The following is a 15,770-nucleotide window of genomic DNA, read 5'->3' on the forward strand; positions in this document are numbered from 1 at the left end:
CAATAGCTCCACTACAACAAACTAAGCGTTGGTAATGAAATCGAATGACGTAGAAAGATCTCTCTATTTCTCATCAATCGTCGTCGATGCTGAATCAGCTTGAGGGGAAAAAAGAGTAGTACAGATCAGCGTAGTCGGCACTACTTTTGTTGCGTTGCGAGCCTCTATAGCCCAATAGGAATAAGTTCAGCCCGAACTAAATATTGAGCAGCTAAAAGCCCAATATATTATTAAGCGGCATCGTTTGGGTCTCTCTCAATGGGGTTGCCCTAAACAGCCATGAGTATATAAATTATGTTTTCATCCCTCTTTCCTTCAATCTCAGTTTCTTTGATCTAGGATCTATGGTTGTGTTTGAAAGCTTCGTTATTTTTTAGTTTTTTTTACTTATATAATCTCTGGTGTCATCTACAAAGCAAAATAGGCTATAATTTTGTATCGATTTTGTGTCGGAAGATGACAATATCAGTTCATTCAACCTCCATGACATTATCTTCATGGAAGTCTTTCTCTTCCATGGAGTAGTTCTTTGGAGGAAACACTATTACATTTTATCATAATTGTTTTTCCATATGTTTTGTGCTAGTCTATGTCGGAGAATCTAAGTTTAAAGTCATCTATAAAGCAAATAGGTTATATCTCTGTACCAAATTTGTGTCGGAAGATGACAAGATTGAATCTGAACCTCCGTTACAATTTTTCGTCATGGAAATCTTCTATTCCATGGAGTTGGTATATGGAGGTTCATATTAATTAATCTGATATTCTGAATGTGCTGGCTGTTGGATAATTATATATTTTGTTTTGGAATTGTCTGATCTCAGCTGTGAAGCAACAACTACTTTGTAAAGACAAACTATAGTTACAACGCAGTAACAAAAGTTGCAAAGCTTATCATCACTATATAATATGTTAGATTTGAACCTGCAAGGCGTAAACATCAGCCTCAAACTGAGCTATGAATCTGGACACGAATTTGCTTGATTTCCAGTTTAGCTTTAATTAACCCTCTAATAGATACAAGCTACAGTTTCATAAACCAAACATTTGATTAAAACGAAACTGTTTACGAATCAATTGACAACACAACAAATAAATGAACTATGTACAACATTGCTATTCATTAAATTCTTTGAACCAATTACACCCAAAAATGGGCCGGTCTTAACTATAAGCTCACTTAGTTAAATCTCTGCTGTGTTTTTTTTTCTCTTCGGCCCACATTGCTTTTTTTTAATGTATAATTGGTTCTGATTAGGTCAAATCGAATATTCCTTTTTGTACAGATACTCGTAACATTCTTATCACGTATGTATATTTTTGGATTACAATGTTACGTGTATATTAATTATTTATAGTGAAACATGATTGGAGAAACCATGACGCGGGGGAAAAGTAAACAAACACGGACCCCGGAGACAGAAATGCGACCCAGCCCCGAGTCGCACACGCCTTGGTCCAAAGTCTTTCGTTTACTCGGTTTTTTACACGGCGGTCTAAAAAATCACTGTATAATCGATTTTTATTTCAATAATGACTATTTCTTATTCACACATTGAGTCTCACATACGTTCTCCAGTCGAGTCCAATTCAAATACATAACGCTTTTGTAGTTTGTTATTTTGTACTATACGTTATACTCATACTGAACGTAACTATTCAAAATACCTCGAGCTAATTAGTAGTATTGACAACTGATGTAATAAAAACCTAAAGTATGCATTTAGTTAAGGGAAAACACGCGTGATCTATAGGTTATTATAATACTGTAATGGTTCTTGGTATGATCTAATTACTAATCTTTCTTAATTTTATTTAAATGAAAATAATATAGTAATTAAAAAACAGCTGAAAAGCGTCACAAATCAGGACCTAGAATACGAATTGCAAAGATTTCAACGGTCAACATTCCAATACAGTTCACAAAGATTAATCAAAGTTTTCCATTTCATACCTTTTCATCTTTCAAGCTTATACAACCTCTTTGACCACGTCCTCCTATCTATATATATTATATATAACTACCAAACCCATACATGCATGTATATAATAAACACGTAAAGAATCACCTTTATTTTATATAAACATCACATATTGTTTAGGAAACCAAAGAAAGAAAGAAGAAGAGATTATGGTGTTACCATGGAGATCAAGAGGAGGAAGAAGAGCAGAGAGACGTAACCTATCGACTTCCGGCGATACCTCTGTCGTGAAAATTAAAGTCCCGGCTCAACTCCGATCATCAAAAATCGAGCTGGTTCAGTCACCGCGCGCGCCGTTGACACCGCGTGATGCGGTTGAGATATGCCGGAGACTTGAAAACGCGACGGCTCGCGAGGAAAATGCAGAGTGTTTGGAGATTGTTAGTAAAATCAAGAACTTGGTAAGAGACAACGGAGAGACGAACAAGAAGTGTCTGCTCCAATACGGCGTCGTTTCGGAGTTAACTTCTTGCTTCCAAAGATTCGCGTCGACGCGCGAGGAACACGCGCCTCTCTTAGAGGAAGTCTTGTCTGTTATAACTTCTTGGTTGCCTCTGAATCGAACAGAGGGTTTCTCCAAGATGGGATCAACTGCTTCCCTCAAAACTCTCGTGCGGTTCTTGAACGCTCCAGACGCTAAAACGAGGCAAAACGCTGTGTTTTGCATCAGAGAGGTTATTGCAATAGACAAGAGGTTTGTCTACGCCTTAACAGACATCGAAGGAGCTTGCGAAGGATTAATAAAAATCATCAAAGACTCTGTCTCTACAAGCTCGACGAAAGCATCTATAATGGCAATATATAGAATCATCTCATGTGACAACAAGACCGTTTCAAAACTCGTGAACTTGGGTTTGGTCGCATTGATCGCAGAAATGATCGTGAACAATGCGGAAAAGAGCGTTTGCGAGAGATGTCTCGTGGTTCTAAACGTCGTATGCGACAACGAGCAAAGCAGAGAAGACGTTCTTGGAAACGCTTTGATCGTTCCTCTACTAGTGAAGAAGATCCTACGCGTTTCGGATCTCGCAACGCAATGCTCAGTCTCTATTCTCTGGAAGCTATGGAGAAAGAACAATGATCATCTATTAGTTGAAGCTCTTCAAGTTGGTGCATTCGAGAAACTCTTAGTGGTTTTACAAGTCGGGTGCGAGGAGAAGACTAAAGAGAGAGCTAGCGAGCTGTTGCGGAACTTAAACCGATGTAGAAACGAGATGGAGAACACAAACTGTGTCGATTCTTCTATGCATTTGAAGAACGTGAAGAAATCATTTTAAATCAAACAAACAACACACAACAAAATTCTTTTGTATTTAGTTATTTACTCTGTTCTTGAAAGTTGTCTGAATCATATTATGTTTCAACGGTCAGATACAGTTTTTGTCCATCACTTATCAACTCTACATCAATAATTTTACCTTCATCTTCAGACAAAACACAAGAAGCTTCCGGAAAATTCAGCTGTTCTGCTGCACTTCTTACAAGCTCCTCGATGCTTTTAGGCACCCACAATACAATCCCTCGTCTTCTTTTCTCTTTGGAATCATTCGGATGTGAAGAATACACTGTGCATTTCTTCTTATAGACTTTATCTGAAGATCATTCAAACAGCTCGTTAAGGGTCTTAAAACATTCAATAGAAACATTGGTAGTTAAATATAAACTACCTTTGATCTCTTTAGAGCTATTCAGAAACGTAGACATCTGAGAAGTCTTAGCGTCTTCAAGTAGTTTTATCAACATCTTGTTTCCACAAACTAGGGCTTCATCTAGAGGAGTATTTCCCCACCTGATTCAAATGCAAACAGCAGTTAACAAGCTAAAATATCTCACAATAAAGAAAATGATAAAATAGATTTCATTAAAGAGCTCAAAACTTAATTACCCTTTATGAATAATATATCTAATTTAAATATTGTAAGATATTTATTTTAAATTTTATTATTTTAATTTTTATATCCTAAATCTAAAATTCTATACCATAAACCGTAATCTCTAAACTCTAAACCCAACCACAAAAACTAAACTCTTATTATTGACTAATTAACTCAACTGGTGTAGGTATTTTTAAATCCTTAACTGAAATCTATTTTGAGCATTTTTTTTTCTTTGTGAACTATTTTTGTGACATATTTTTTACGTTACTATATGGCATTTTTCTATTATATATATACCTGTCCTTTTTAAGAACATTAGCACCTGCTTCTACCAACTGTCTTGCCAAGAGATACAACCCTTCAGAGGAAGCAACGTGAAGAGGTGTCCTCTGATCATAATCTTTAGAGTTTGGATCAATGCCATTGTTGAGAAGACGTTTTAAGAAATCGCTGTCTCCTTTGGCAACCACAGTGCAAAGAAAAGTCCCTGCGTTCTCTATGCTCAACGTTGCACCTTCTTTCACAAGCAACGCCGCAACACGATCGTTCCCGTTCTTGATTGCTTCTAGTAACGGCGTGTTCCCCAGTTTATCTTTGATATTTACGTCTACCGATTCTTGAATAAGATACAGTGTGATGTCTTCATATCCTCTAGACGCTGCAAGATGCTGTTAAACAAACATTAGATTTTTTTTTGGTAGGCAAAAAAAAAAAAAAAAGCATATTAGATATGTTTCAAAGTTTGGTTAAAGAGAAGATTTTAAAAGAGCATACCAAAGGCGATCTTCCATCATAATCTGTTTTATTTGGGTCAGCTCCAGCTCGAATCAAGCTCTTAAGCTGATAAAGATCACCATAGAAAGCAGCACTATTCAACTTCAAAGCTAGCTCTGCCTCTTGTTTACTGATATGAAAGGTAATATCAGATTCCAGCTGCTTAATCCTGCCGTTAGATTCTTTCCCTTCAAGCAGATTGTTGAGTATCCTCCGTCCATCGTGGAAATATATCTCGAGTATGTTCATAAAAGATTGTTTGTCTAGCCTTAGAACCCTACACAGCTCGGAAACTCGAACTGTGTAAGGCTGAGGAATGTTGCAGAGGATTGAAATCTCTCCAAAAGAGTTATCTGGTTGAAGTAGTGATACTATCTCCTCAGATCCATCCTTAGCTGTACCTATCTCCTCCTGAGTTTAAGTTACAAAATCTTGTTTACTAACTTTAAATTTGAGACATTAATAAGCTTTTAATTTGAGATTTGTTTACCAATACACCATGACAGACGAAGTAGAGTTGATCAACAACACTTCCTTGCTCCATTATTACTTCTCCAGGGAGAAAAAACTCTTCATGAAGTCTTATAACCTGTAAAAACAGAACAATAAGTGTCTTTGTGAGTTACTTGACAAAACTAATATTACATGTTGAAGTTTCGCCTATCTTGGTATTAAAAAAATAGTTTTGATGTATACAGTCCAAATCAAAAGGCTTACAATCTGGTTAATGAATTCAGATGAGCATCCACGGAAGAGAGGGACTTTCTCAATATACGACAAATATAACGTTTGAGCAATCTGCAGTAACAAACATAAGTTATAAATTTTGAATATGCAATTTTTAAAGCATGCATCTGATCTTCATTACCTTAGCGCGGATAGAGACAGGTATGTCTTGAAGAACAGCTGCTTCAGTGTAGCTACTTTCGTACTGCAACCGCAAATGTCCAGTGATCTGACCACGAATGTTTCTACCGAGTTTGTTTCGGTTCATATACCTCATTATATCCGCCATCTTGTCCCTGAACCTCTCAGTTTTTGAGCCTTTTACAATCAAAGCTGTCATGTTACCGATCAAGTAAGCGCCTAGAATCATGTCGAATGATATGTAGGCCATCGCGAATATCATTTCCCGCATATTAACCGCGTGTATATCTCCATAACCTGCATCAAACTAAAACATCAGAAACATAACATAATTGATCACTTTTTGAGTTATAAGAACTTACCAACAGTTGCCATAGTGACAACAGCGAAGTACATAGAAGTGGTGTACCGAGTCCAGAGATCGATCTCTCTGAACTTAGCGTAACTGTAGTCTCCCAGTTTCAAGCTACCAATCCAAGTGTACCCTTCTTGAGAAGCAGGTAGCGTGGTGGCCAAGTAATAGAAGATGCAAGCAGCGGTGTGAGTGCAATAGAGCTCGACAAATATAAGCTTGACGATTCTAGTGAAAAGGTAATTGATTCTTATATCTTTCTCCATTTTGTGGAAAAACAAGATGACTCTACGAACTCGATATAGCCTTATCAATAATAGGTATCTCACTTCTTCTTTTCGACCTGCTACCTGTTTTCAAATATTTGCCATTTGATTTACGAAGTGAAATCAAATAATTTTTTAAAAAACGTGTACCTTGTAGATGATATCCCATGGCATGCATGATAGAAAATCAATAATAAAAGTTGATTTTAAGTAACTGCAAAAGTTGTTGTACACCATTAAGAGTTAAAAGCTCATTCCTTTAAACAAATAGAGTATGAAAACAGAGGAGGTAGCAGTTAATAGTACCGTAAAGCGATGGAGCTGCGTCTATAGACCATTCTGTAAGTTCTGCTATCTCTATACGCCACGAAGAATGTTAACACAATATCGACTAAGAAAGCGATTTGGCCAAGGATGTCGAGGATGAACAGATTCCCTGGTAATCCCCTGAAGAATCCGAACTCCAATGGAGTGAAGAAGGAAGAGTAAAGTGCCCATATCACTATGAACATGGTCCACGCCTTGTAGCATCTACCAATCGATTAAAATCTAATAATCAATATTTCAATTCCGCTTTTAAATTTTTGTTGCAGCTAAACTATGCTCCAGCAAAACAGAGTATTCTTCGGTTTAGGATCAGTCTCAGTGGTTAGTTAGCCAACGGTTATTTGTGACCACTGAGAAACTGATCACGTGTCATTAAATGGCGGGAAAATGGATGAATAAGAATAAACAGCACCCATGTCCCTAAGTTTTTTGTTTTCACTATAATTGATCCCATATTATTAGTCTAATCAATTAGACCCAACCATTCATCATCTAAGCGAAGTACGTGGCTAAATTAAATAAACAAAATGTAGGGACTCCTTTGTGAAAAGGTAAAATAATTAGGGACTTGGAACAAAATATTTAAAAACATATGACTGGATATGATTTTTTTACCGCCTTACCCGCTATCAGGATGAACAACGGAACCTCTCGAAATATCTCTGATTCCGTTAATGACGGTGAACTTTCCGCCGTTACCTCCGGTGAAATCTAATCCTAAGAAATTCGTGAGGGGATTGAATCTGTTTCCTCGCGATTCGACGATGCCTTCTCCGAAATCATCATCCACCTCGTAATCCTCCAACTCCACGTCCGAGTCGACTTCGCTCCGGTACGAAACTCCGCCGCCGCTGCTACCTCCCATTACCTCTTAATCACGTGAATCAGATAATCGGAGATTTGACGAAGAAGAAGAAGAAGAAGAAGAAGAAGAAGAAGAAGAAGAAGAAGAAGAAACCTCTCTCTCTCTCTCTCTCTTCTCTCTTGATCTCTCTTATTTCCTTTTTTTTTTATGAATATTCAGTTACGTCTAAATTTGGCGGCTGAGTTTTCAACTTTTGAAAATGATCAGATGGTGGAAAAAAAATAGCAACTCGAGTTATTTTGGTGAACAATAACATCTAAGCGACAAAATTTATAGACATTTTCGTTTTTTTTTTCTTCTAAAACGTATATGGGTTTAGTTACAAAACTTAATTTATCTACCTTATAAAACGTTATGATGACATATGGCCAAAATAAAAGATAATGATGAATTGATGATGTAGAGTGTGTATAAATACACCTTTGATTGCATGAAGAGCACGTAAAAGTGAGACGACCAGAGTCTTATTTATAACCACAAGTTATAGATAGATAGATAACCAAGTCATTAAATGTTATACAACATGGCATAAAGTTTCGTGATGATTGGCAAATTGCGTTTAAGAGTTACATTTCGCTCATATGTTCATAGAGGTTTTATTTATAAAAACGTAAAAGTTGTGATGACAGAGCTATATACTGCAAGTGTAATGAAAGATCATAGACTCTTAAGAGTGAAATTCCCATTGTGCCAACACTTTAGCACATTATAAAAATCACGTGAAAATTTGAACCATATTAGTCAAAGACTAGATAATGTCAAGGTAATCAGGGGATTGGAGTTGCTCTTACACTTAATGGCATATAATAAGCTTTGAAAATTCTGCAAGAGAAATTGATCCCTTTTTCCCTGAGGACTCTTAACACAAGACTGAATGTTTTACGAGAGGAACATTTGACTTATTTCAAACATGTTGAGCTCTCCAATCAACAGCAGAGTCCTCGTCATCCTCATCATCGCTGGGCGATTCTTCTTCAGTCTTCTTCGGCTTTTTAACTGAACCTTCAGAGGTTTTGCTGCGCTTAGCTAATCTAGCCGCTTTCAGTTCCATCTTCCTCTTCTTCAGAATCTCCACTTTCTCTTTGTACGATCTGCAGAAGAAGATAAAACAGAGAAGGCAAAGTATTTATTTAAGTTTTTCAACTTTATTCATCTTCATGCTAAAACAAACTTGCGTCTCAAATTACCTCTGCTCTCGTTGTTCTTCCTCTTCTATAGTTTCCGCAGCATCAACCTAAGAATTATAGTGCAAAGCGATACCTCAGTTAATAAACAGAGCTTGGATGGGGTCAAACAATTTTATCGTGTAACAGAAAGTTTAAACACCTCTTCTTCTTCCATGCGACTATCCACTACTTGCAGATCTTCTTGTATCAACTTCTCAAATTCTTTATATTCATCCCTGTATTACAAAAATCCATGTTCACCAAGAGAAGTTTAGATAACAGAGGAGGACTAGCACATAAAGATCATGATCCCAGTGGAGTAACTGAAAACATAATAGTGAGGTTCCAATTTGATTTTCTACATTCGGCAGCAAAGTAAAAAAAAAAAGGAAATAAGAAACTCACTTGATATCTGGTTTGACGAGCTTTATTCCACGGGCAAGCAGGTCAGCTTCCTTATTATCGAAAAAACCGGAGGGAAGGGCTCCTTTCACCACTGTACCAGTCGTCTGCGTCTGACTCTCTTTAGGCTCACTGGTGGTTTTGGTATCTGAAGAATCAGCTTTCTGATTATCGAAAAATCCGTCTGGAAGAGGTCCTTTAGTCTTATTTGTTTCCGAACCTATAGTCTGCTTTGGTTGTTGTACGTTCTTAGGTTTCGAAGATTCAACTTCTGCAGAATGGAACACATATAGTTGACGCGATAAACAATAAGGAAACTATAATCAATTATTCCAAAAACATAAGCTTTCCACATTTTACCATGCCATGGAGATGATATAGTCTATAACAACTTAAACACAGATAGTCTATCTAATAAGAGATGTATTTGTCAGAACTTTTAGTAAAAGAGCGAGAGAAAAAAAATCTGAACCATAGAGGAAAGAGCATTAGCCATATATTACCAGGATGTTTAATAGCAGACTCGAAGAAATTTGGAGGAAGACCAGATGATGTCTGAGATTTGGATGAAATAGCAGCAGCGGAACTTTCGACTTGTGTAGGCTTAGTTTCAGCATGTTTGTTACCCCGTTGAACTCCTGCTGCACTAGCCTTTAAATTATCGATTGCCTGTTCCAACATTAAGTAGCCAAAAAAAAAAGAGCCAAGTTTCTGAGATTATTATAAAAAATAAACAGAGACTCTCTAAAGCTAACGACTATAAAGTTACAAACTCACCACACACCACTATTCAGCAGCAATCCATAATATAAGAGCATGAGTCTTAACTACTAACATCAAGATTACCTCGTGATGCTTACGAGAAGCTTGGTGAACATCCCATAGTGATTCAGACTTCAACACGACATTGCACACTCGACACACAGGCTGCTCTGATTCGTTGTACCTGCAAATCCAATCCCCCCAAAAAAAAAGATTCATCTTAATATTTGTAATCGTTACAACTACAAAGCTCGAGCTTAACTCCAGCAGCTCAATACACTATTGTAAGATTAGGGGTATTGTTTGCAGGAACTCGGAAGTAATTGACATGGAAACGAAGAGAGAGAGAGAGAGAGAAGGGTTTTTTTACCTAACGAGAGGAGAATCTATGCGAGTTTCTTTCTTCTTGGCGTTGAGTTTTGATCGGAACAACGCCTTCTTCTTCGCTTGAGCATCCATCACCTCACCTTCTCCGATGAAATTAAACGCAGCTCCCTTACGAAAAACGAAGATCTGAGAGATTTGTGAGAATCAAAATCCCTCCTTCCTTCCTTTGTTCGTCCTCTCCGCAAATCAATTCTCTTTTACGGGTCGGGTCGATCCGAAATGGGTTTGGAGTTAGGACTTTTGGGCTAGTTCTGGGCCTGGCTAGTTATTTATTTTCTCCCAGGTACTTAAGTTTGGATTATTAGCAAAAAAGTATTAAACGTTGTTTTGCACCCTAATTACAAATTGTTCTGCATATGATTCTCTAATTACAAGTTGTCTTGATAATAAAAACCCAAAACTTTATAAATATCGAGTTTTTGAATGATCATAAAGGGGAAATATTAACTCAAAAGAGAACTCAGTTGGTTTTGACATAGTTATAAAATGGAATGCTTTAATTTGTCACACTAGTAAGCATATATGGTTCTTGAATTGAGTTCATGAGGTGTGACCATAAGCAAAGAATAGATAAACTTCACACATTTGTAAGCCGCAACGCCTCCACGAACAACTCCTTGAGTGAAGCGTTTGAAGCCGCAATTCTCTGCGATGTGATGTCCAACTCTTTACCAGATCTGTGACCATTACACAACATACAAACAAAAACAAGTTCAAAAATAAGTCCACCAGCTTTGTGTGTATATTGACCTTTATATTAAAAACAAACTTACGGATCAAAAATAAGTCCACCAGCTTCTCTGACAATCACAATTCCTGCGGCAATGTCCCTGTGAATTGATATAATATGATCAAGTCTTGTTTGTGCAAGTGGCAAACTCTTGTGTGATATAGCTAAGCAAAAAAAAAAAGACATGTTACCATGGACCGCCAAAACCAATTTCATAGAAGATGTCACCCCTTCCACAAGCGACACCGCAGAGGTCAAGTGCGCACGAGCCTCCCATCCTCAGGGACCGCACCTGATAAAATCAAACAGAAGACAAGGATCATGATTTTTTTGGCAGAGGTTGGATCCAAAAAATGGAGTTTCGTCTCTCAAATGAATTTTCACCTTGGTTAACAAACTGTTGATCCTGTTGGTTGCATCGTCCAATGTAGCTTTATCTCTTTTAGTGCCCGCCTGTATTCATATAAGTGATGAGCGGAGGTGTTCACAACAACACAACAAGGGAGACAGTTTTTTACCTCTGCTAGGAGCAAAGCGGTTACAAGTTCGCTCTGAGTTGACACTGCAAAAAATAAAAAGAACATTTATTGACCAAAAAGTCCAAGACTGTAAAGTGTGAAAGAAGAACGTTTATAAAGTTCCAACCTTTGATTGGTTTTCCATTCAAGAAGGCTCCTTTCCCTTGGACACCGGTGAATAGCTGTTGTATCATTAAATATTATGTCAGACTTGGGATATCATTGTAACCACATCATCTTAGGAAAACTATTTATAGTGGTATAACAAGTAACGACCAACGAAACTTGAAGTAGAGATTGCTACAATGCAACCATGAGGAGGGAAGAAGTCTTTTATACCTCATCCATGATAGGATTATAGACGACGCCAACCACAGGTACTTTCCCAATGGTAATGCCAATGGAAACACACACAAAAGGGAACCTGCAAAAACAACATTTAGTTTTGTTTTTTCAATGAACTGTACCGAAGGTAGTAAATAGTCATTCAAATGAGGGAATTGAGCAGCGACAAGGAAGTATATATACCCGTGAACGAAGTTTGTAGTTCCATCAAGAGGATCAACGATCCAAGTTGGTTCGTCAGTTAGTTCAGTCACACCATTCGCAGCTGTTGTTTCTTCTCCAATGAACTAATTCATAACAAAATGCTAAACAATCAAGACAATGCAATGCAAGAAAGATGCTAACAAAGAGAGAAGAATAAAGACCTTGTGACTGGGAAAAAGCTGTTTGAGATGGTTAAACACGAGCTCTTCACATCCTTTATCAGTCTCAGTCACCAGATCCACCTAACCAAAAGAAAATTCAGTGTAGCTACAGACACAAGACTACTTGTTTTAAGGAGACCAATAATGATTACAAAACAAAAACCTGGCCTTTGTGTTCAACATGTTTGGTCTCGTAAAAGCCTTTACGAATCACCTGCACAACGCAAAACCAAAAGGATCCAGATTTGAGCACTCGATCGATCAAACTCAAGGGAGAGAAAAAGAGAAAGAGAGAGAGAGACCTGTCCAGCTTTTTGAGCGGCATCAACGGCAGCAGCCAAGAACTGATCTAGTGAACCTTCATCAAATGTCACACCATAACAACAACAAAATGAGAAAGAGGAAAATCAGAAGAAAGCAACGGAAGAAGAATGAGAGTGTCTTTTACCATTTTCAGCCATTTTCGATGATTGGAGGAGGTTGCGAGAAGACGAAAATAGTAACACGCTTTGTGTTCTAGGTGTTTCTGAGAAGACAGGAGACACGAGAAAAAGTTAGCAGCGGTTTTTTTGTGGTTGGCCACAGAGCGAATATTCGGGGAATCTAATCTCAATTAATAAAGCTTTTCCTTAAAAGTTTGGTTCTTTCACCTTATAGAGAGGACTCGAATGATCGAATCTATGGAAATGCGATACCCCCCACCCACTAATCAGAATTGGAAATGCGGAAATATTTGATCCTCCCTCCCTCCAGTGTTCCTCCTCTCCACGATCTGAATCAGTTTTCTCTTTTCCGGGTCGGGCCAATTCGAGTGGCCTTTGGGCCTGAGGCTCACTGTATGATAATACATTGTAATTAATTACTACAAGATTACTAGTCAAATTAAAATTTGATTACATTCTACTTCTATGTTCTTTCACCTAAACTTTTATTTAGAAAGTCTAATTAAAATATGGATAATTTACTTATCCAATTGTATTCGTCTAAATTTCATTGAAATCATCAACCGTAATGCGTACGTAAAGATGCGTAACGTTTGGAAATTGAGTTTTTTTTTTTCTGGGAACTAGCGAAGATGTAACTCGTGAGCAACCATCTATATCACAAACTACTACTTCATTCGATGTTTATTGGTAAAGTGTGTTTAAACATTACTGGTAATATCATTTCAAAATATACATTCCTATGTTTTCATACTACCATTTCAAGTAAATATACTCTTTAAAAAAAAATTCTATTTACTTAATCTATATACATTGTATTCAAATGACTCATCTCTATATTCTTAATGTAAGATTATTTATCTTTGATATATTTGGTATCATTTTGATTCTTCTTCTTATCACTTGAATTCCAGTAGATATGTCCTGGATATGCGTTGTGTAATAAAACAATTAGTTAAAATAATTATCAACACGTGGGTTAATTAAGGACGTGTATATAATATATATAAATATATAAAACTTGGACCTTCCTTCTCTTCACCTTCCTTCTTCTGAGAATCATGAATTTTTCAGGGGTCTTCTTCCTCTTCTTCTTCTTCTTCTTTCTTCTGTCTCCAGCTCTGAGCTATGGTTCCGGGTCTGGTATCGAGTCACTCTCTCGTGGGATGCTGGACTCAGCGAAAGAACCAGAGTTCTTCGAATGGATGAGAGGAATCAGGAGGAGGATCCACGAGAACCCGGAGACTGGGTTCCAGGAGTTCAAAACGAGTCAACTCATTAGAGACGAGCTTGACTTGCTCGGAGTTAAGTATAAATGGCCTGTGGCGAAGACTGGCGTCGTGGCCTGGATCGGATCCGGTTCGAAACCCGTTTTCGGTCTCAGAGCCGACATGGACGCACTTCCACTACAGGTTTGTTGTTATGTTTTTTCTTTAGTCTCATCAAAGTTTTGATTTTTTTTTTTTGAATTATTTTTGACTAATTATTATGAAATATTTGATGGAGAAAAAAGGAATTAGTGGAGTGGGAATCGAAGAGTAAAGTAGATGGAAAGATGCATGCTTGTGGTCATGATACTCATGTTGCTATGCTTCTTGGTGCTGCTAAACTTCTTCAGTCCAGAAAACACCTTATCAAGGTCTATTTCTCTCTCCGTCTATTGCTTGATTCATTCTCAATGCTAGTTAGTGATTCTGATCTCTGTATGTTTGTGAGCTCTTTGATTAGTGTGTGCTCGGCAATCAAAATGTCAACTTTATATAAATGGGCCAGACAACAGTGATATGTTATGAATGAAACAGTAGTTCAATGCGTCTACACAGTAGTGATATGTAATGATTGATTTAGTGTTAGCCCAGCAAATTAAAAATGTGAAATTTCTCAGATTTTTATTTTGTTATTTTTGGATTATAAAAAAATGAAACAATACTGTGTATTTATACATTGATTTTAGTGTGTACCAAACAATCAAATTTGTAACTTTGATCTTGTTTAGATTTTATCTGGTGAGTGGAGCTTTGAATGAACACACAATGTCTTGTTTTGTCTTTGGTAAAGGGGACGGTGAAGCTTGTGTTTCAACCAGGCGAGGAAGGCTATGGAGGTGCAATTGAAATGCTAAAAGACGACATTCTAGACGACTTAGATGGGATTCTAAGCGTACACGTCTTCCCAACAATCCCATCTGGTGGTATCGGCGCTAGGCCCGGGACCGTTCTTGCAGGCGCAGGATTGTTCACAGTCACCGTCCACGGTCAAGGTAGCCACGCAGCTACACCACATTTGTCCAAAGACCCGGTTCTTGCAGCTTCTTCCGCCGTCGTCGCCTTGCAACAGATTGTTTCGCGGGAAATGGATCCCCTTGAAGCTGGTGTAAGTTTTGTTTAAACATCTTCTTGTTTGAAAAAAATCAGAATCAAGACAGAACGAATGTTTTTTTATCAGGTGGTTACGGTTGGATACATTCAAGGAGGCCACACTCAAAACGTAATACCGCAGTCTGCTAAATTTGGAGGAACTTTCAGAAGCTTAAGCAACGATGGTCTCCTATTTATCCAAAGACGAATCAAAGAGGTAATCAACTGACCATTGTGTTAGAGGTTCCTTGTTGGATTGACCGTTGGGACTAAATTAATATTACATGTTGTGGTTTCAGCCCGGTGGATTACGGCTTCGGCCTGTACCTTCTAGTATTCCAAAAAAAAAAAAAAAAGAGATTAGTTTACACGTTGTTCTTTACAGTATTGTTGATAATGATGCTAATGATGTAGATATCGGAAGCACAAGCCTCGGTATACCAATGCAAAGCAGAAGTAGATTTCGGAGAGAAAGAGCCTTCACTTCACCCTGTAATGAAGAACGACGAGGGCTTGTACGAGCATGGAAAAGAAGTAGCGGAAGCTATGATCGGAAAGAACAACTTCCATGATTTTCCGGTGACGATGGGAGCAGAGGATTTCAGTTTCTTCACTCAAAGGACTAAGGCTGCTATCTTCGTGCTTGGGATAAAGAATGAGACGCTAGGCGCTGGTAAGCCGCTTCACTCGCCTTACTTCTTTGTTGACGAAGAAGCTCTTCCTCTTGGAGCAGCTCTTCACGCAGCCATGGCTGTCACTTATTTGGATAAACATGGCAATGACCATGAGGTTAAGACCGAGTTATAGAATGTGTTTTGCAATAATCACCTACTTGTATTGAACTTTAAAAGTTTGGTAGGGGTATATCGGTTAAGTTTCGGTTTGGGATAATTTATTTAATTGATACTGAGATTTATCCGGTCAGCAAAATCAATGTTTTCTAAAAAATAAGGTACCAAACATAAGGACAAACAAGAATTAGAGC

At 37.7% G+C, this 15,770-nt stretch overlaps 5 protein-coding genes across 7 annotated transcripts; 2 read left to right on the top strand and 3 right to left on the bottom strand.

Moving 5' to 3' along the window:
- The first annotated feature begins 119 nt into the window (after window positions 1–119).
- LOC103870886 (U-box domain-containing protein 21) lies at window positions 120–3,367 on the top strand. Its single transcript, XM_009149065.2, has one exon. The coding sequence runs from the start codon at window positions 2,132–2,134 to the stop codon at window positions 3,257–3,259; it is 1,128 nt and encodes a 375-aa protein (XP_009147313.1). The 5' UTR covers window positions 120–2,131; the 3' UTR covers window positions 3,260–3,367.
- On the bottom strand, window positions 3,275–7,722 carry LOC103870888 (potassium channel SKOR). Of its 2 annotated transcripts, none has more exons than XM_009149067.3 (11): window positions 7,069–7,722; window positions 6,425–6,649; window positions 6,269–6,332; window positions 5,863–6,202; window positions 5,502–5,797; window positions 5,351–5,431; window positions 5,124–5,222; window positions 4,634–5,044; window positions 4,157–4,527; window positions 3,650–3,771; window positions 3,275–3,568 (listed from the first exon to the last, which is right to left on the bottom strand). In XM_009149067.3, exons 1-11 carry the CDS (start codon window positions 7,308–7,310, stop codon window positions 3,336–3,338), a joined length of 2,484 nt encoding a protein of 827 aa, XP_009147315.1. In that variant the 5' UTR covers window positions 7,311–7,722; the 3' UTR covers window positions 3,275–3,335. The 2 variants fall into 2 exon arrangements, with proteins under 2 accessions (XP_009147315.1, XP_009147314.1); XM_009149066.3 differs by having other exon boundaries at window positions 3,275–3,574.
- A 262-nt stretch (window positions 7,723–7,984) lies between these two features.
- On the bottom strand, window positions 7,985–10,270 carry LOC103870885 (zinc finger protein 830). Its single transcript, XM_009149064.3, has 7 exons — window positions 10,011–10,270; window positions 9,725–9,824; window positions 9,382–9,547; window positions 8,882–9,149; window positions 8,637–8,712; window positions 8,498–8,544; window positions 7,985–8,401 (listed from the first exon to the last, which is right to left on the bottom strand). Exons 1-7 carry the CDS (start codon window positions 10,097–10,099, stop codon window positions 8,215–8,217), a joined length of 933 nt encoding a protein of 310 aa, XP_009147312.1. The 5' UTR covers window positions 10,100–10,270; the 3' UTR covers window positions 7,985–8,214.
- Window positions 10,271–10,411: 141 nt separating this feature from the next.
- Window positions 10,412–12,827, bottom strand: LOC103870884 (inositol-phosphate phosphatase). 2 transcript variants are annotated; one of them, XM_009149063.3, is made up of 13 exons: window positions 12,636–12,827; window positions 12,434–12,511; window positions 12,288–12,343; window positions 12,149–12,199; window positions 11,986–12,066; window positions 11,804–11,907; window positions 11,615–11,699; window positions 11,403–11,457; window positions 11,276–11,319; window positions 11,142–11,210; window positions 10,949–11,049; window positions 10,801–10,857; window positions 10,412–10,704 (listed from the first exon to the last, which is right to left on the bottom strand). In XM_009149063.3, exons 2-13 carry the CDS (start codon window positions 12,444–12,446, stop codon window positions 10,605–10,607), a joined length of 816 nt encoding a protein of 271 aa, XP_009147311.1. In that variant the 5' UTR covers window positions 12,447–12,511; window positions 12,636–12,827; the 3' UTR covers window positions 10,412–10,604. The 2 variants fall into 2 exon arrangements, with proteins under 2 accessions (XP_009147311.1, XP_033146781.1); XM_033290890.1 differs by having other exon boundaries at window positions 12,149–12,343; window positions 12,636–12,812.
- A 616-nt stretch (window positions 12,828–13,443) lies between these two features.
- On the top strand, window positions 13,444–15,715 carry LOC103870883 (IAA-amino acid hydrolase ILR1). The gene is made up of 5 exons (XM_009149062.3): window positions 13,444–13,840; window positions 13,942–14,067; window positions 14,487–14,801; window positions 14,874–15,002; window positions 15,200–15,715. Exons 1-5 carry the CDS (start codon window positions 13,490–13,492, stop codon window positions 15,590–15,592), a joined length of 1,314 nt encoding a protein of 437 aa, XP_009147310.1. The 5' UTR covers window positions 13,444–13,489; the 3' UTR covers window positions 15,593–15,715.
- The last annotated feature ends 55 nt before the right edge of the window (window positions 15,716–15,770 follow it).

This window comes from Brassica rapa, chromosome A05, assembly GCF_000309985.2.
Source record: "Brassica rapa cultivar Chiifu-401-42 chromosome A05, CAAS_Brap_v3.01, whole genome shotgun sequence".
Lineage (NCBI taxonomy): Eukaryota > Viridiplantae > Streptophyta > Magnoliopsida > Brassicales > Brassicaceae > Brassica > Brassica rapa.